Source organism: Sturnira hondurensis, unplaced genomic scaffold, assembly GCF_014824575.4.
Source record: "Sturnira hondurensis isolate 20B ecotype Veracruz unplaced genomic scaffold, ASM1482457v3 Scaffold0010448, whole genome shotgun sequence".
Classification (NCBI taxonomy): domain Eukaryota; kingdom Metazoa; phylum Chordata; class Mammalia; order Chiroptera; family Phyllostomidae; genus Sturnira; species Sturnira hondurensis.
Window position 1 is genome coordinate 2672936 of NW_028083079.1, and position 21553 is coordinate 2694488.

The window sequence follows — 21553 nt, forward strand, 5'->3', positions numbered from 1 at the left end:
TGAGGTGAAATCCACTTGGCCTGCACTAGCCCAGCCTGGGCTCAGGCAGGGACTGCACTGCGCTCTTTGGAAAGACAGATCACTGGCTGCATTGGGGAGACATTCACTGCTGGGCTCTTTCTCTATTTCTAGGAAGGAAAGGTGGCCCAAGGTTACAGGGCATGTGAAGGGATGGAGTGGGAACTGATACCCAAGCCACTCCCTTTTTTAATATAAATTTTTATTTTTTATTTTTCCCAGCTTTTATAGTATATACATATAGCAAATCGCATTATATGATATTCACTTTTTCTTGTAATAAAATCTGTTCCCTAGATCCTTCAAATTTTATGCCAAATCTCTAGGTGAAATATTCCCCACCAGGATTTCTGGCCCCCCCAGCTCTGAGCTTGCTGAGATGTGCTTTTGTTTTTATCATTGCCTCCCCAAAATCAAAACTACCAATATGTGCAGAGAATTATGTTTTCTTAAAGAACATTTTCATATCCTTTATTTCACTTATGCCACCGGTCAGATATTGCACTGTACCACCCTGTGAACCAACTCTGGGATAGCGCATGACGGTATTTCACCCATGACGTCATTTGGCCCAAGAGTTTACAGTGCAAGGTCGGTCTTACCATATCTGTTCTACAGCTAGGAACCTGCGGGTTAGGGAGACATGGCTCATCCTTCTTTAAATACAAGATTTGACATTTATTGCTTTGGGCAAATGCCTGCCCCTTTCTGAGCCCGTTTCTCCATCTGTACAAGCAAGGTGATTGTTTTCATACCTGTCTTACGGAGTTGTCAAGGGTTGATGCTTCCCTATTTGGAAAATGTTTGGCATATTGCCTGACCATAATAAATGCCACTGAGAATGAAAGCTGCTATGATAACAACCATGGTGATCTTGGTAAAGTTATCATAGGGCAGGGGTGTCACACTCATTTTTACCAGGGGTCACATCAGCCTCATGGTTACCTTCAAGAGGCTGAATGTAACTTTAGGACTGTATAAATGTAACTACTCCTTAACAGTTAAGTGAGAGCTCAGTGCTGCCACCGGGTAGAAACAAGGTGCCGGGCCAGATAAAACAAGGTAGAGGGCTAGATTTGGCCTGCAGGGCTTGCGTTTGCCAGCTGTGTCATAGGGCTAGAAAGAAGCAAATCCATGACTTGAACTTGACGCTGCTCTCCCCCCATCCAGCTCTTGTTCCCTACCCTACCCTGCCTCTCTGAAAATTATTGCCTCAGACACAACCATCTGGTTCACCTCTTCTCTCTTGTTTTTTGCAGGTCACTCCCTTCCCTATGTCCTGTGACCTAAAAGGTGACTGTGCTTGTCGAGACCCCCAAGCCCGAGAACACAGCCGGAAAGACCTCTGGGGATACAGCCATGGCTAAGGAAAGACAAGGAGTTGTCAAAGAATTCCCACCGCCAGGACCCGCATCCTTTTGGTATTGATTTCACACAGTCAGCTGCTCAACGGAATGGCCTCTCCACACCAGGGATCCTTAGCACCCAACCGGTCTGCCTTTAATTTCACCCAGGAAGGACTCATAGTGGGGGCGCATGAACCAAGTCTCGCCATGTTGAATAATGGCATGGAATCCTATCCCAGAGTCTTAGATGGATTACATATAGTGCGTGCAGTCCCAGAGCCTCCTAAAATTCTAACCAGTTGTCATACGACCACAGCAAGAAACATGTTCTCTTATCTAGGAGTGTGCACATCTGTGGCTAGTACACATGCATGCCTACACACCCATACAAGCATCTGTGTGAGGGCAGTTTTGGAGACTGAGCAGAGAGAGAATAGAACAAAGTCAATCTTTCCTTTCCCAAGCTCTTAGCTAACACTGTCCTTGGGAGAAAGAAGCTTGCAGAAACTGCTAAGACCAAGTGTTGAGATGCTAACATAGTTCACACCTTGAGGCTTGGAATATGTAGGGCGTGCACAGTGGTGTGGTCCTTTGGGATCAGAAATGAAATGGTCTCTGATCACTGACCTTCTAGGAAAGTAGGACCCAGGAAAAGGTAAAGAGTCCAAAGTATACCAAGCCCCGCCCCCCAATTTTTCCGCTGCCATGAGGGATTTACCCCAACTCCAGGGTTTGAGGCCAAGCTGGAAATGGCTTAGGATTGCAATATCAAGGTATTATAAGAGCCCCCTGCTTGAGGCTTGAGGCCAATATCCCTCCAGAACCCACCCATTCCCCAAATCTTGCCTTGGGACCACATTTGCTGCTACTTTTCCTGCTGCTCTATCCTATACATTGAGTACCCCAAAATTGTAGGACTAGGTTAGGAAAACCCCCATACAACCAAACAGTCTGCCTTAAACGTGACCCACATTTCCCCACAGCTCCTTAGTTCCTAGCCCTTCAGCAAGAGAAAAAAGCCTCATTGGCCACATGGTGAGAAGTTAAGTCCCCTATCATTGGGCTTCTCACCCTGGCAGGGAGTTGAGGGACTTAAGATGCTGGATCTCTCACTGATAGTCCACAATGTCTAAGCCAGTGTTAGATTTTATAACCGAGTGGAACAGTGTTAAATTTCTGTGATGTTGGGGCCATCCGGGGACTGTTAGAGTGGAGGGGACTCCTGAGCTATTATGCTTGACCAAGCCTTCCTGCCCCTCCAGGCTAAAGCAGCCTTTGGTCCCGAGGACCTCACTGTGGCCCCGAGTAGCTGTACTTCTGGGCAGAGAATCATCTTGGATAGGATCTAGACAGTGTGTGTTCCAGAGGCCCATCAGAGGGACGTCCAAGTGTGCTCACCCTCACTCCCCAACAACCCCACATGGCCATCATGTTTCCTACAGTCTCCCATCTGCTAGCGCTCCCACCCACACCTGTGGCTGGGCAACCCTTCCCTCTCTCCCACATTCAGCCTCCAAAGTTCGGAGTAAGTTAGCCAAACAAATGGGGAAGCCTCCACCTGTTTGGGGCCCTCTTTGCCTCTTTTTAGCCCGTTACCATCCACTCCTTTAGATTAATATTGGGAGAGATTAATACAGAGTGAGGTGGAGAGAGTGGTTAAGTTGGATATAACTTCTGAGACCTGGAACTAAGAAAGCGAGGCGCTGGGAGTCTAAACTAGTTGTATGACATAAAGATTGCTATAAATCAAGTCATCTCAAGCCTAGAGAAGACAACTAACAAAAACGAAGTCTAGCACAGGAATGGAAAACACTAGGCATGTGTGCTGGACCCTCCTCATCCCTGCTTCCAAAGCAGGTTTTGTTGGTCACGTATAGCCCTTCTTCCTGCGGGGACCAAAACTAGCTTCCGAAAGCTTCTTACTATATCACTCCCAACAGCAATTACCTGCTGATCAGGAACACTTGAGAAGACATTTATTGGCCATCTGTGGTCTATTATATTAAAAAAAAAACTCTCACGGTGCTTTTTGCACAGGTGCCCACAAATAAGGACGCAGTGCAGAGATTTGTGTGGCTTGTACTATGTTACAAACTTGGAGATGGAGTTCCAGCATGGAGAGACTACCACCCTTGTTCAGGCCAGGCTCGAATTCCTTGTTTCTTCCTTACAAATTCATGTTTTTATTCAAGACATTTTTTTCTATAATTACCAGGGCCAATTGTTAGCAAAATAAGAATGATAATAGAAGCATTTATTGCATTTTGTACCCTTCTCCAGTGTCTAAGAACTCTTCCCAACTCTTAAATCCCCTCTCTTACTCCAGCTGAGTGGTGCTAGTAAGAAGATAGGAACTACGACAGGTAACTCTGACAGCCCTCCCTGTTGCTTTATTACAACAGTAAGGAACACAAACAGCCTTGGAGACCTGAAGACAACATTACTAATGGTGGGGTTGCAGGAACCACAGAAGAACCTCGCCAGTTTCTCTTAAACTGACTTTCAGCCTCTTTCTTCCTTCACTCTCACCCTTGCCTCTCCCACATTCTCCAGATGAGCAAAGTTTCCAGAAGGCTGACTTCTGTCTTCAGATTCACAGATTGAGTTGGGCCCTCTGAGCAGACACCCACCCAGTCTCCTTATCGTCATCATTCAGACATGTTACAAATTTATATTATTTGCCAAGGCTGTGAGACGAGAAGCTACTGGACCTATGGCCAGCCTTGTGCCCGTATGGAAAGTGTAATTAATAGCCCATTTCAAACCTCAGTAGGACTGAATCTGCTTTTATTTGTGCAGTACACTAATACCCAGTTTCATTTTCTTTCTGGGAACAAACTCATTGTCTCATCCTTCCTGTCATCTCCTGTTTAGGGCAATGGAATACTCACAAGGAAACAGTTCAGTGCTTGAGGGTTCTGGGCGTGAAGGATTAGCCTGTTAGTAGCAAGAATGAAAAGATGAGGTAGACAGTCCTCTAAGCTCTCTCTTAGGAAACCTGTTTCAGCCACAACCCTGACAGCCTGCCCAGAGGACTTGCATGACCCCCACACCTGACTTCTGTGCCAACCCCCTCCCAGGGAAGACAGTCCTGGAGAAGTCTATTTGGTTGGCTGATCAGACGTTACGGAAGGGAGAGATCAGTGGTCATAAACTGTAGGGCTTTGAAGATGGAGGGTGTCAGCTGCTAGTCTTGGCTTCAGCATGTTGAGTCACTGCCTAGACAATTCTCTTGGTCCTAGTCCCACCTTGGCCAGTGCTTAAATGCTATTTGTTGAAAATAATTCTTTGAGACAGATTTCAGCTACCTCCCTTCCAGGTTTGATTTAACTTGGTTGTAACTGTCCATTTGTTATAGGTCTTACCTGTGTTAGGAAGGAAAGACAAAAGGAAGGAAGGAAGGCAGGCTAACCATACTTTCAAGTTACCAGTTTCGAAGATTTGTGTGTTTTTTTTTCTGGAACTACTTCAAGTACAAAAATAAAAAAAAATTGATGGTGACAAAACTGTACAGATAGAAATTCACAAAAGATAAGGAGATTAACAGGAAATAAATATGCATGATTAAAAATAATACTTTTTTTAAAAAATATTTTTGTGCTTCCTAAAGGAAATTGTTTATTCTACAGACTGAGTAGGTAGACACAAGCGTAACGATTTCCGTAGCAGGAGACGTAGTGTGGGATTTTATACTGCTGTCTGTTATGTTAGGTACATTGTGGTAGGTCCAGGAAATCAGACATCGTCCCATTAACGTGTAGTGGTTGCTGGGGAAGTGTTTTGTCTGCTTGTTTGGTGGCAATCCATGTTATTAGGGAGTGGGAGGGCTTGCAATTGGTTTTACCAGATACTAAGGGGACATAGTGTGTTGTGCTTTTCACATTATAACATGTGTGTACCTACCAGTAGAGCACTTGGCTTTATAAGACTGCACTTAGAACCACACTGCACCATCCACTTTCCTACAAGGCTGCTGCATGTAATTCCCATGGGTTTTGAGAATCAAAACAACGAATAAACCAAGCAAACAACAAACATAAAAATGAAATAGCACATGAATAAGAGCCTGCTCTTTTGAAAATCTTTCAGGTTTTGCCAAATTCCTACCAGTTGTTTGAGCTTTAACGGAAATGTTTAACAGCCAAGACAGGAATTCTCTCCCTGGAGTAAGAACCTCGAAATCTTGACTCCAGGCACCAGTTTGCTTAGGGATCTTCAACAAGTCATCAGATTGCCTCTTCATTGGCCTCAGTTTCTCCAGCTGCAAAATGGGGATAATACTACTTAACCTACCTCACAAGGGGAGGCCAGGGAGTTGTGAGGCCCTGAGGTTTTAAGTGGGCGGCAGCAATCTGGGGGAGCCGAGGCTGGGCACCAAGGCCTCAGGTTCCCATCCAAGAAGGCACTGGCCATCGACCCTGAGGAAAGACAGCGAGTACTCATATGATAGTTCAGGGAGTGACACAGGAGCTCCTGGATGACCATCCACGTTCAGAGAGAGGCTTGTACTGGGGAATATTTCATTCTTAGGTACATTGGACTTTTCCCTCTTATTCTGGCCTTTACTGGTTCTATAACTGGACTAAAAGCCAATTACTTCCTGTAAAGTAGAAGTCAGTTTACTGACATCTATTCAGTACTTCCAGGCCATTCCCAACTTTACAGAGGAAGGGAGCCCCTAAAATCTCTCCTCCTCAGACTTAAAATTCAACACTGAGTGTTTCCGCGAAAAGATCTGGCTTTCTGAGTGCGAACAACTTGGGCTTCTTAAACTATACACCAGCAGTCAGTGAGGAGGATTTTGAACAATTATTGAGTTGCTTTTTTGGGTCTCTATAATCAATAACCTGTCCATAGATATCTATCTATATAAAGATATTATATATAAATATAATTTTACATATATATGCACATGTATATATAGTTGTACATATATGTGTGTATATATATACTTAAATGTAATATTTACAAAATAAAACTGTGATCTCGTCTAGAGAAAATGTATTCATATTACAAACTGCTCTTCCATATTTATGTATCACATTATATCTTTTTATTATTGTTATAATTATTATGGGTATTTCTAATTATTATGATGCTGAAATCTGTTTGGCACCTTCTGGAAACTACCAAAAAAAATAACTCTCCACTGAAGTGCTTAAAATCTGTTCTCATGAGAATTCTACTGGCCTACTATGAAAAAGGAAAAAAAAAATCTAAAAACCAAAACATAATTCCAATCCTTTTTCTGTACCTCACACGCATAAATTTGCTGCTCCTATTTTGGTTTTTTTTCCTGTTTATGTATTTTTATGGATCTAAGTTAAGTCTTTTAGCAATATATAAAAATGTAAATAGTAAACTTTATTTATTAAGAATGTCATCTTTTTTAATTTATATTTACACAATTGTTCATCTAATTTATTTTTTCTATACAGTTTTAAATACTCAGACATATTTTGCTGTTCATGATATTTTTATCCTGTTCTCATGAATTTGTTTTTCCATACTGTTTTCTCTGGTCTCAATTACAGGTTGGATCTCACGGAAAAAAAAAAAAAAAGAAAAAAAAACTAATGTCAAAGACAGAAATATTTTGCCACTGTTGATTATTATACCTTAAAGTTCTATATTATGAAAATATATAATAGCTTGTATGCTTCAGTATGTAGTGGTGTGTTTTTTGTCTGCTGTGGAAATATAATGGACTCTCCTGTATACACACTAATATGGAAGAAAACCCAAGACCTAGAATGAAATCAGTGGCAGCATGAGGCTGATTCCAATATGCAGCCGATCTTCTGTATAAACAGTTCCCAGAGAGCATCTACTTTTGGCATATGCAAACACTGAAAAACATTCTTACATATTATAAGAAAGTTCAGTTTTCCGGGAGCTAAACAAATATCACCTCCAGCCATGTCTGCACTTCTGAATGCTGTCTTCAATAATATACTTCTCGCATGTTCGTTGTTCTCATTTTCTCCCTTCATTTTGGGACACTCTGTCATCCAGTTCATCAAATGAACCTGCAGCTGAGGCAAGTTTTGCTGTTTCCTAGCTGCCTGTTGAAACTCTTTTTTTTGAATCTTATCATTATTTAGTAGCTATATAATCTTTGGAAAGTTATTTAGCTGCTTTAAGAATTAGTTTCCCCATCTGTAAAATGGAAATAATAAAAGTACCCACGTCATGAGTCTGTTGCGAGAGTAAGGTAAATATGCGAAGTTATTAGAACCACGACAGACATTATGCCAATCTTGCTACGATCGTTATGAGGCAGGGCTGACTATGACAAGTATTAATAATGTATTAGTTTTTTATGATATCTGCTTATTTTTTACTAACTAATGCCTTTACAAGGGCATTTACAAATGAATGCACTAAAGCATTCACTAACACAGGCCTTGCCATGGTCAAGTTCCTGGCACTGGGCCTGGGAGCTGTTGGCAGGCAGTATGGCCATAGGGCAGGTCAAAAGGTGACATTTGTAATGCTGAAATCTGCACAAAAGGACAGCACAAGGATATCAGTGTGAATGACATAGCAGGGCATGGGTAGGGAAGTCAAGAACGACCTATCAAAAACTACCAAAGAGTTTTTTGGGCTCTTTACAAACACAACCCACGGAGAGACATGAGGGAGGACACTAACTAAAATACTAAAATAAAAGAAAGGTCATTGCTAAATTCTGCCAGATAACTGGTCATTTCCAAAGCAAAATAAATGATTCAAATTGTATTCAGGCCTATTGAGTTCACCATGAAGACTGAAATTAAATTTCAAGAAGAGCTTCATGAAAAGAGGTACCTATTTCCCGAATAGAAAGAGTAAGTGAAAATTTCTTAATACGACTTCTTGTACTTGTTGGTTTTGTCTGCAGAGACAGAGAGTCCTGGGGCAAGGCTATTTCTCCTGGAAGATAAGAGATCTAGTGTCCTATCCATGCACACACAGACACATACACAGGAATGGGAAAGTTCACTGGCCTTTAGTTACTGAATCTGCCTAATGGTAAAATGACTTCTCACTTTAAAACAGACAGAAACACTCAGCAATATATCTATTTTATATTTGTTAACCGAGGTTCAGAGTTTGTCTAATCATAAAAGTGGTTTTAAAGTCATATTAGAACAAAACAAAACAAAAGATAGAGGCAGCATTCTCTCATGCTACGCTGGCACTGGGACTCCAGTGGCAGCCATGGGAACCCAGGACAAAAAGCAGAGCCTCTCTAGCCTTCAGCTGTGGAGAAGCCTTGCTTTTTGGAGTCAATGTTTTAAGCCCTCTAAAGGAATGAGGTCTAAGATACGAATCAGGGGAACCAGATTCAAGTACCATCTGCTCCTTGTGACCTAGGGCAAGCCACCCATCTTTTCTAAGATGGAGTCAGCAATGTGAAAAAAAAAAAGTGATAGGTTCAGTAAGTGGGACCAACAGGTGCAGCATCCTAAGTAAGAAACCAACACGGCACTCTCAAGAAACTGAATAAAAGGCCAATGAACTGAGAAAGTGTATAGAGAGGGTAACAGTGGACCAATGAGAGGATGAGCCATATTGAGGATTCCAGGCATTATCCTAACAGCAATGGGGAGCTATTAGATGTTTTTTCTAGAAAGAATTTTACATGATCAGATTTGTGGTTGGGAAAAGACCCCTTAGATGGCATTGTGAAGGAGAAAACTGAGGGAGGTAGGAGCAGATGTAGGGAGTCAGAAGACATTGTGTAGTCCGGGGAAGCAATGGCGGCTCTTTGGATGGACGTGGTAACAGTGCTTGGGCAGAGGATTATTTTCCATCTATTAAATGGTGAGATTGGATGAAAGGATCTGTAGTGTGTACCACTCTGGGAGTCTAGAAAATCCTTGTACACCAGTGCTCGTGACTGATTTTGTATTTCCTTTTTTTCAAATTTATAGACTTTATTTTTTTTAGAGCGTTTTGGGTTTACAAAAAACTAGAACAGAAAGAAGGGTTCTTGTCAGATTTCCTTTTAAGTGATAAAATTTGGGGATGGGGACATTTATCTATTTTCTAAGATCAGCTATGACAAAAATATGAAAGCACAGGTGTTTTTATCGCATGTGTAATATCAACTAATGTTCCTGCCGACCCCTCCGTGGTTCTGTCATGATAAGCATAAAAAAGCAAGACACAAAAAGTGTCTACTATGTAATTGCCATTTTATGAAGTACAAAAATATGCAAATCACCATTAATGGTGCTGAGACAACTGGATATCTACAAGCAAAAGAATGAACTTGGACCCCTACCTCACACCATGTATTCAAATTAACTCAAAATGGGTCAATGACCTAAAACTACAAGGTAAAACCAAACAATTCTTAGATAAAACATAGGAATAAATCCTTACAGCCTTGGATTTGGTGATGGATTCTTAGATAGGACACCAAAAGAATAAGCAATGACAAAAAATTTAGACTGCATCAAAATTAAAAACATTTGTGCATCAAAGGGCATTATCAAGAAATTGAAGGAAATATTACCAAATCATTTATCAAGAATATATAAAGAACTATTACAAAATTACAAAGGAATTCAATAAAAATAGGCAGATAATCTGAATAGGTGCTTCTCTAAAGGTCAAAGACAAAAGATGAATATAAATTATTTAAAAATTGAAAATAACAAGCGTTTGTGAAGACGTGAAGAAATTGCAACCCTTGTACATTGCTGGTGGGAAAGAAAATGGTTCAGCCACTGTGGAAAACAGTTGGTTCCTCAAAAAGTTATACATATAATTACCACATAATTCTATAATTCTACTCCAAGATATATACCCCCAAACAGATATTCAAATAAGTACATGTACACACATGTTTATAGAAGCACTATTCACAATAGCCAAAAGGTAAAACAGCTTAAATGCCCACAGACAGATGAATGAATAAACAAATCGTGGTATACTCAGAGGGATGATATTCAGCCATAAAAAATAATAAAGTATTTATATATATATATATATATATATCAAAGTAGATAAACCTCTAAAACATTATGCTAAGTGAAAGAAGACAAACATAAAAGGTTATATATCATATGATTCCATTTATATGAAGTATCCAGAATGGATAAATCCACACAAACACAATACAGATTAATGGTTGCCAGGGACTTGGGGAAGGGGAAACGGGGAGAAGCTAATTACAGGGTAAGGGGTTTTACTACAGTGCAATGAAATTGTTTCAAAACTAGGTAAAAGTGTTTGTACAAAATTGTGAATATATCAAATGCCACTGAACTGTTCACAGTAAAGTGGTTAATTTTGTTATGTGAATTTCACCCAAATGACTTCTTTGAGTGATAATCTGAAATAAATCTACACATGAATAGTAACAATAATGATAGTAATGGGGGTGCTTGTGCTGGTCAAAGTCAGGACAGTGGGACCTTTCTGAGAGGCAGCCAGGGCTGTCACTGGGAGAGAGCAAGAAGAGGGCTTCTGGAATACTGGGAATATCCTGTTTCTCAATTTAAGTTCTGGTTACACAAGTTGGATCCGTTTATGAACATTCTTGAAGCACTTATTATAAATGCACATATTTTCTGCACATAGATTATATGCCAATATAAAAGCTTTAAAAAAAGATTCATTGGCAAAAATGCTCCATTAGAAAGAAGATGTTTTTTCTAGAGCAACTGAAATTAGAGTAAGACCCTACTTCAGTTCAGCAGAAGGAATTGGCACCCACATTTCCCCCCAAATTAGCAATAATAACTGAAAACATCACACAACTTGACCATACAAAGGGTGGGGAGAGGAAGAATAAGGAGTATTCTTCAATGCAGCCCTGCTGTTCTGCTCTTCTGCTTTATAGCACTGTGGCTGTGGACCCCCCACATCACCTCTGAGCCTCATGATTCCTTATCTGGTCAGTGGGGATAATGATGGCCAAGATGAGATGAAATGTGCTGGCCTGGGTCTATTGGTCTCAAATTGAGTCCCATGGTAGATCTGTAGTAAATGCCACAGAGAAGTGGGAAGTAAAATAAGGAGGCTCATGTCCTTGAAACCTCATCTAACCCTATAGAGTAGACCAGTTTTTAATCTGCTTCACCCAGCAAGCTTCCATGCAGTAATAATGCCCACTTTGATGTCTGACTTTCTCTTCCCTGGGCTTCATATTTCTAGGAGGCCATCCCAGATGTAATCTGGTCAGTCCAAGATTCCAGACACTTTCGCCATTCTTCAAGGGCAATAATACATTAAAATGTCCATCAAATCTAATTTAAAAAAAGGAGATGAGAGACCCTCTTAGTTGACCCATCTTTATCTTTTGTAACCAAGGATCATCCCAGCCACAACTACCCAGAGCTTTAGGGTTCTAAAGAGTGCACATGTAAAAAAGTACCGATCTATTCTAGTCTACAGATGGGGAACTGACAGATACTCAGTCAGAGCCTGACCTTGTCCCTTGCTCAGAGTCCCTGAGTAGAAGAGAGAGTAACACTGCTGACTGGCTTGTCCAGGGGCTGCCTGGGATCCGGGCTCTCCCCGACCCATGTCTTGATGGGAGGAAATGAACTGTGAGCTCTGGGAAGCCTGGGTTCCATGCCCAGAGATAAAATGATGCAGCCAAGGCCTACAATTTTTTGACATTTTCTGTTCTCTCTCTTTTTGACATGTAGCCCAGCCACGATTCACCCCTGGGAATAGGGAGTTTCTTATCCCCATACTGCTCTGAGGCTGCACTGTTCAAAGGATGGCCTGGGCTACCTGCCTAGCTGAGTGCTTTCATTTCCTTCATTAAGCTTCCTCAGCCAGGCCTAAATCTTCCCAGAGGCTGCATAGATGGTGACCAATGTCACCCTTGAACAATATCTGGGTGTCACTTTGTTGGAATCATAGTTCCTCCCATACACCTGCCTATTAATACTTCACAAGATACATTTGTTAACTTTTAAATATATCTGCTTATTCAATTACATGCTGAACAATCATTTATTGAGCATTACTGTTTGCAATGTGTTAGACTAAGCACTGGTAAGAGTGGTGGCTAGGATAGTCACAGTCACAGCCCTTCACAGAGTTTACCACCCAACTGAAGAGACAAGAAACTAGGTCACTGTCCTGCAGCATTGTCACTGGGAAACACCATCCCAGAGGGAAAATTACAAGTATTGCACGCCCAGATGACAGAATGTGTAAAGACCAAGAGGTTGAAATAGGATGTGGCTTGTTTGCAGAATGGCCAGTGTTCAGGCCACTGGAATCTAGATTGGGGATAAGAACAAATCAGGAACCACAAAGAAGAAAGGTGCCAGCTAATTCCAGAAAAGTGTTTCGATGCCAAATTACTAGGAGCTTTGTATATGTGTGTGTCAGGTTGGGTTCTTTCAGAAGCAAACATTGAGGCAAGGATTCAAGTGCAAGTAGTGTATCTGGATGACAATCCCAGAGGCTATCAGTAGAGGACAGGGGGTGTAAAGCAAGGATGGCGAGGTAGCCAAAAGAGGATGTGGAAGCAAGCATGTAACTCCTGGGAACCACTGCAGCTTAATCCCCCTGGGAACTCTGAACCCATGGGATGCACACTCCTCAGCATTACCCCACCTGAGAAGCTAGGGAGTTGGCGTCTTTACCCATTTTCTCCCAATGAGGGATTTCCCAAAGGGCAATATTCTCCTCCAGAACATTTCTATCTCATGCTGGCAGGAAGAATGGGCTCAGGCCACCAGAAAAGTCTCACAGGGAAAAAGATGTGGATACTGACTATAGGAAGTTAAACCACCATGGTCTAGGATGGCCAGGTTAATGGGGATGGGCGGAGATTTGTGGGCTATGCTATGGTGCTAATGTGTTCACCCACTAGTCAGTGGGTGATGGACAGACATGGATATTTTCAGAGAGAGGGATGTCGGGAACAACCTTTAAGTTTGAGGTAGAGTCCTTCGTGTGGAGTAAGGGTTTCAAGGGAGAACCAGGAGGTACTGAGGCTGGAGCAGTGGCTCAAGTGAGAAGGAAGCTGCGGATGATGGGCAACAATGGGAAACAAACAGTGGGTCAAGCGAGTTGTAGAAAGTGGTAGGAGAGCATCAGAGATTGGTTCGGAATCAAGGACTAGGGGAGAAAGAGGTGGTGTGATTTACTTCAGAATCCACATACTCGCTATGGACACCTGGACAGTCCAGGGTGTTTAGGGACCAAAGAAGAGGCATCAAAAGATATAAAGGTCATGAGGAAGTCAGATCAAACCCATAGCAATTCACTTTTTTCCATAAAAAAATAGAACTGAAGGTTGAGGACATGTGTCATGACAGCTAAGGACAGTTGAATGAGTCCTTTTCACAGTTTAAATCCACAGAAAACTGCCCACCGAATCTCCAGGATTCACCTCCTAACAGAGTGAAGAACTGTTTCTCCATAGCTTGCGATGTCCTTGAGTTCTGTTGATGCTGTGCCATCAGCAGAACCTCTTAGGAACTGTGGCGTTATCATAGTGGCCCATCACCTCCCCTCCCCACCCCCTCATCCTGCTTTTTTCTAGATCAGTGGAGTTCAAACTTTAGCATGCATCAGAATCCCTTCAAAGGCTTGTGAAGATTTTTTGGCTTCCCTCCAAAGTTTCTGATTCAGTAGTTTTGGAGTAGGGCCCAAGAATTTGCTTCTCTGGAAACTTTCCACAAGATATGGTTGCTACTGATCAGGGGCCCATACTCTGAGGACCACAGATGCCAGTCCCTCAAAAACCCATGTATTCACACACCTACTATGTATGCTAGGTGATGGGCACCCTAAACAGAAAAAATAAGCACGACATGGCCCCTGCCTTCAGGGAGTTTCCTGGCTATTGCTAAAGACACAACCGAGTAAACATAATCTTGAATTCTAATGTCAGATGTCAAGCCTGAGAGGGACTCAGGCTTGAGGATAAGAATGGGATGATCAAATGGAATTCTGAACATGAGTAGGAGTCAGCCAGCTCAAAAAGAGAGAGAGAGAGACACATGCTCTGGGCAGAGGGTACAGCCTAGATAAGAGAATGCTGGTGGAAGAATACACGGTGATGAATTCAGAGAACTGCAAGCAGTTAGGTAAGGACAGAACATTGTCTACACATGAACAATCAGAGGAAGTGGGGTCAGAGAATAACCCAGAAGGCTGCTTAGAGGAGGGAGCTCTTAAGATGAGTCCTGAAGAACAGAAGGCTTTGGAAAAGAGAAGGAAGAGGAGTTGGCTGAGAAAACTTCAGGTCCATCAACTTGAAGGATTCTATAGTACCTCCCTCATTTCCTCGTCTTCCTTCAAATGTATGAAGGAGCAGACTGGAGATAGCCATTGACAAGTTCTAGAAGGTGGGGTCCTCCCCTGGAGCTCCTACCAGGATCCTGTCTGCACTTTGCACGGAAAAGGGAAAGCTCATTCTCCTAGATGCCCTGCACTATATAGAACACATTCCTTTCGAGGATTAAACACATATCAACATAGCATAGACCATGTGTTGGAAGAAAAGTGACCACGCGTCCCATTTTGTCCAGTCCCTCAAAGAGACACGTCTATCCATCCATTAATCTGTGTGTGCATGCAGGCACGTGCGCACACACACACATGCACACACCCTCTCTCTGCCAGCACAGGCCAGGAAGGAACAATTCCCAGGAACCAATTTCAAAACCTCTTTCCAAGGATCCAGAGAGAACCTAGTTTCCAGACGTTCAGTGCGCTGTCCAAGACCTGAACCCAAACTTGACATTTCTCTTCCACTAGGGGACTGGCTTTCTGTCTAGTTGTTACAAGTTTTTCTTGGTGTTGATATTTTTAAACTATTTTCCACAAAGCTCCCTGCCAAATGCTTTCATCTCAAATGTCTGCAGTTTCCCTGTAACTCATGTTAATACATACAAAGCAGCCGTTGTTGGGGCTCTGTTCACCTGTAAATTTAAGTTCTCTTCAGAGCCTGAGATGTGTAAACAGGCTCAGTTCTCAAGGAACCAGCTGCCCTGTTTTAGCCTGCCTACACCCTGCACTGTGGGTTCTGCCCACCTGGCTAGACTTATTTTTTGCTATGATTCTCACCACCACCTAAGCCCCCCACTACTCTGTGATCCAGATAAACTGAACTGAACTTTGGTTACCATGGTATTCCACGTCCTCTTAGTGCGGAGCTTCCAGGTCAAGCCCTGCCCTTTACCTGGAACACCCTCGCTTACCTATGCAAACTCATGCCTACTCCTTCTTTAGGTCTCAGCTTAGGTAGGCATAGTAATAATTATTACTACAACTTTCATTGATCGTAGGCTTGCTATGTGCCTGGTATGACAAACTACATAACAAACTCCTTTGCAAGCATTTAATACTTGATACACACAATAGCCCACTGGAATAAACAGATATAATTCATCAGTATTCTCATTTGATAAGTGGGGAAACTGAGGCATGAAATTTTCAGTAACTTTCCCCAGGTCATATGACCAGTAAGAGATGAAGTCTGAATTTGAACCCAGGCAATCTTATGCTGAATCCTCACAGATAGCTAGGCCTAATCATGCCCCTCGAAGCCTCTTCCAGGCCCAGCCATGTCTGGCAGGCCTGTGAATCCCAGCCAGCCCCCATTTTTTTCCAAAATTGCCTTAACCTACTATATTCATTGTTTGTTTACTGCTTCCATTCCTCAAAAACACACAGAAGCTGCTTTTCACTCAACCAGTATCACTAGGCTCACAGTAGGTCTTCTGTGATTGTTTGACAAAGATATGAACAAATTTGGACAGAGTCTGAGTTAAGTATCATTTGTGAAGAAAACACATGCTGATCCAATTAGTGATATAAACTCCAGGCTGTAACTAAACCAATTACGGGAACAAAATTGTTCAGCATTTTGGTAAAGTCTGCCAACATAAAAATCATGTCAACTGTGAATCTTTTTCATTTATTCATTAAAGAAGGAGCCCCAAAGCTAGGGCTTAGCCATGTCGTTAAACATAGAAAAATATGATTTAAAAAAATCAGTAATTCCAACATTTAGCACATCCCCTTTGCCTGTGTTTGGATAAACAGAGTCAAATATGGATAAGAGTTTGGTTAATTGAGTGGAAAGTGATGTTTGAAGTTCTGATGCCAGGTGGGGAACCGGACGAACAGGACAGCTGAGCGCCTGAGCAGGGGTTGGTGTCAGTAAGATGAGCTCACTCACCCAGGAGGTCTATCGAGTTGCAGTGGGAAGATAGGGCAGGCTCAGAGGTGAGAAAGTGCCAAATGCTCTGCCTCAGGCTGAGACGGCTTCTGCAGGCTGAACCTCCAATTTGTGGCAAGGAAAGTGAGGTGGCTTCCTCAATGGACCTGCCCTCCCTAGAGGATCTCTGGTTGCATTAGTCCACAGCTGGCAATTACTGGAAGGCCCGGGCTTACTCTTCCCCACCACCTAACCAGGATTACCTGGTCATCTGACCTCACAACTGCCACCTAAGTCAGTTAGAAAATTAGTTCTGTTCATTTTGATTTTCATAGCTTTTATGGCAAAGCCGTAGACTTTCTTCTTCCCCGGGCAAAGCTGGCCCCTCTCCCTTCTCCCTGCTTTTTGGTTTTCCTCTTTGAGTTTCCTATCCCAGGGTGATTGGCAGAAAGAAGCCATGAACTTGAAGACAACAGGCTCTCCTAATACCAGAATGATCCATAAAAATCCCCCCACACTTAAGCTGCAGCCCTGACTCTGCTGATGGCTCACGTGGCTCTGAATGGACTAGCCGGGCCCTGTCCAATGCAGCGTGACCACTAGCCACACACAGGCACTGAGCACTTGCCACGTGGTCTGAATTGAGATGGGCTATATGTGAAAATACACACTGGTTTGCAAAGACTTTGTACCAAAAAATAATGTAAAAAAATTTCATTAACAATTGTTCATCTTGATCCCATGTTGAAAAGATAGTGTTTTGAATATTTAGGGTTCAGTAAAACATATTACTAAATATCATTTCACTCCTCTTTCAGTTTTCAAATGTGGGTACTAGAAAATGTTAAGTTACATTTGTCACTCACACTATATTGCTACTGGGTGGTACTGTCCCAGCAGACGCTTAACATTTGGTCTCAATTCCTGTATCTCTTCCTGTCACAACCTGTGCCTTCGATTCCTTTGAGACCTTCCAACCTGGCAAGCCCTCCATCATTACCCACTCCATTTACTCTTATTCATCCTTTGGGCCAGAGTTCACATATTGTTTCCTTGGAGTTGTGTGGCATGTGTTCAGCTTCCAAATTGGGGTTAGGGTTCCTCTCTGTGACCTCATGACCCCTCATTTTCATCCATCACAGGGTTTGTCAGGCCCCTATAATTGACCCTTCCTGCAGCTACAGACTGTAAGCAACAGGAGTGAAGAAACTGCTCCTCTCCCAGGAACATGGTAAGTGTTCAGTACACCTTTAAGGAATGAGTCAAGAAGGGAGGTAATCTGATCCCACTGCATCAGTGGCACCCAACACCCTACAACAGGGCCTGGCAAATGGCAGCCCACAGGCCAAACCTGACCCACTGCCTATTTCTGTAAATAAAACTATAGGAACATAGCTAGGTTCTTCCACTTACATAGCATCTATGGCTGCTTTTGTAAAGCATAGGTGAGTAGTTGTGACCGAGACCATGTAGTCCATAGAGCCTATTTTTATATATGACCCCCTAAAGAAAGCCTGAGACCCCTGCCCTATAATAAGACAGCCCCCAACTCTTCACACATCCCTGCTTACCTGTCCAGCCTTCTCTGTTGATGCTCCACCCACACTGCCTCTCCATGCCCTGGGTCTCAATCTTCTGCCAGAAAACTCCCACCCTCTTGCTCATCCATTCCATCTCCAGACCACACTTGCAGCTCTCAACACTCTCCAATAGACATTTAATAATTACTTTAATGGGCAATACAAATATATGTCCACTTATAAGTCTTTGTCCTCTGGACTGTGAACTGCTCAAGAGTTGCAGCAGTGCATGCATTCAGTACTTATCTAGCAAGTGCACAACACGTACCATGCACTGTTTCAGGAGCTGGAGCCAGAATGGTCACGGCGCTCAAGGCACTTAAGCCAAATAGAGTGGAGCAGTAAGACTGCTCTCCCTTAAATCTGTGGCCCCACTGAGTGCCAGGCATATTGTAGTCACCCAGCAGATGTCTAAGTGAATGAACGAAAGTCTCCTACCAGAATCACGCTTTTATTTGTATACAAAGCTATAAAACAGTGAAATGAAATTAGGAGTCAAACCTGCTTAGATTCCCAGTTTTGATGGGCAGGCATGAAATAATAGTGACGGACAGATTTGGGGCACAAACTGCCAGGGCTTAGGTCCTGGCTTTGCCACAGGCTCTCTCTGGAATCCTGAGCACATTGCTAGACCCTTGTGTGACTTGCTTTTCTTATCTTTAAAGTGGGGATAAAAACACCCCTCTTATAGAAATGCCATGTAGGTTCAATGACTAATGCTGTATATGCAACATGCCAGACCAGTGCCTGGCCCACAGCGAGTGCTTCATAGGTTCTGGTTTTGATTATTTTCATTGCTATTTCTATTGACTTTGCTGCCTGAGCAAGGACTTGTGACACTTTGGGGAGCCTAACTGGTCTGATGAGGACAGTGGAATCTGTTCTGCCCACTTTGCTGTGGGCATCAGATTAGAGATACCAGTGAGAGAACTTCATAGCCTGTAAAGTACTTTCCAGATGTGAGCCACAGTGATGATTATCTCCCAGATGTGTGGGCCAAGCCCTCGCAGACACATCTGCAAGGAGCAGACATCTGGAGGCCTGGCATTCCATCATCCAACCTCCACTGCCCTGTCCCCTCCTGCACAGCCCCTCCTCCCACCCAGGGGCAGCCTGCTGGTTCCAGGATTGGAGCAAGAAGAATAACATTCCTCTGTTCTCTGCCCAGTGTGGAAACTCCATCTCTTTTCAGTTTCCATCATGTCAGAATTGCACTGAGGGTCCATTAAGCCTTCTTATGGGAAAAGACGCAGTATGGAGAGAGGGAGGGAATGGGAATCCCTTTCACCAAGATTTTTACTAGCACCCCTAGATGAAATCTTTCCATTTAGTCACCGAAGCCTTTAGTGGGACACGGCTACTGCTAGAATGTGATTTTTTAAAATTCGGCCAACAGCAAAAGAATGCTTCATTGAATTGAAGCACACATCCATTGCGATTTTTCCCCCAACCATTTTTTTCCTTTCTGCTTTCCCAAATACAACACTAGGTTAGTCCTCAAAGCAGTTGTGGATTTAAGGCTGAGGCAGATTTGTAGGGAGTCCTGCAGAGTAAGTCCATTCTGTTCAAAACACTCTTACTTAACATTAAACATGTACCAGGCACTGTGCTGGGTCCTGGAGGCCCAGAGATGAATGGAGCACTCATTGTGGTGACCACACAGCTTTAGCAGGAGACAGTTCCAGACCCAGAGCTTCCTGACATGCTCTGTTAGGCCTCTAACATAGACACTTGGGATCTCAGAAGAGAGGGCAGGTACCTAGTCTTTGTGTTACCTGACTCCATCCCTGGACCAAGCACATAGTAAGTCCTCCATGGGACTAACATGAATGACTAAGTGAGCCTGCTATCTGAGAGTTGAAGGAAAGCTTCCAAAACCCCCCATCACTCTCGAGTCATGGTTGACTACCTGTGCCAGGATTCATAGGTTGCAAGCAGCAGCAACATGATTGGCAGAAAGAGAACTTATGGCAAGCATTTGGGGAGCCTGGCCCATAGATTTCAACCTGTGAGAGAAGGATGGAGAAGAAGACTTGAAGGAGCTAGAAAGCAAGACTGTTATAGAGGCTCCGCAGCAAGAACAGCTAAGATATCTCCTCCTGAACCTACAGCCAACACACCCCCAGAAGCTCCTTTCCTGCCTCACTCTGCTTAAGACTCTGAGTCCTGGGAGTGAGACTGGTTGGCACAAGAAGGTCATATGCCTGGGTGATGAGAAGAATCATCTTCAATGGCAGATTAAAAGACTTTGATTTAAGTTCCACCAACACCATCCCCAATCGGCTCTCCACCCACTTCTTCCAAGAAAATAGGGTGTTTTTTGGCTGAGAAGCAATAACTATTGCTCAGTAGCCAAAAAAAAAAAGACATTGCAATGGCCTAACAGAGTTGGTTAGGCAGAAGAAAAAAGATACCAAGGGTATGTGTGCTCATGAAAGCAGAATGAGCAAAGTTAGGGAAGTCTAGAAAAATAAGCAATGGGTGGGGACTTTTGAGCAACTTAGCATTACTCGGGTGTAAGACATGAGACAAAAAGTGACTGGGTGAGAACAGGGGCACAACATTGGAGGCTTAAACTTGACACTGAGCTGTGCAGTGATTGGGATAATGAAGAGGCTATGGAACCCAGTACCACCCTCGCCTGTGTCACTGCTGCCCAGAAATGTGTTGTTTTTGTCCAGCGTTGAGGGCTGCAGTGTGCTCTGTTACTGATAGATCCAACTGACATTGAGACAAGCAGATTAAACAAGCCCAGATACCACTAACCCAATTACAGAGGTGCAAAATGAGCCCTGAGCTTGGCCCATCCTCAACTGGGCCTAAGCTTCACTTCGGACTTCAAAAGAACAAGCGCATAAAGTTCTCATCTCTGGCCCATTCCAATGCCCCAGCCAACCACTAAAACTTCTGCATCCTTTGTTCTGTGAGTGTTTACTGATTTTGTTTTTAGCACAAGCTCTGGTATCTTACGTAAGAGAATATGTGGTTGGGTGAGAAGACCTTTCTCCCCGAAGTTAGGTTTTCCTGGAACTGACAGTGATGTCAAAGGAATGAACAAGTGAAAACTTTAGAGAAAGCAAACCACAAGCATCTACTGTGTGCCAGGCTCTATCTATGCCAGGCCCTTTCTTAGTTATTTATAATGTCTTCCCTACAATGTCCCAGGGAAGCAGATGAATCCGGTGATTCCTACTTTTCGCACGGAAGAATTGAATTCAGGTCTGTAAAGTTCCCATGCGTGGGGAAGCTGGAACTGAAATCCAAGTTTGACGGGCTCCAAAGACTGGTAATCATTCCTCAGAATTACTCTATCCCTGAACAGTTCTTTCTGTAGTTAATTTGTTCCTTGCCACAGGGACCTGAGCTTCAACTTGGCTGACCCTCAATTTGTACTTGTCTGTTCATGGAAAGCTCACCAGCTCACCCACACACAACAGCTTTTATATGAAGACAAATCTGGTCTCTCCATTCCGTTC

General features: G+C 43.0%; 1 protein-coding gene across 1 annotated transcript in view; it reads left to right on the forward strand.

Annotated features, from left to right (window-relative positions):
- PAPPA (pappalysin 1) overlaps positions 1 to 7028 on the forward strand; it is a 224054-nt gene extending 217026 nt beyond the window's left edge. The window contains 1 exon segment of the mRNA XM_037059146.1: positions 1278 to 7028. Coding sequence (XP_036915041.1) covers positions 1278 to 1385 — 108 coding nt within the window. The 3' untranslated portion in view covers positions 1386 to 7028.
- The last annotated feature ends 14525 nt before the right edge of the window (positions 7029 to 21553 follow it).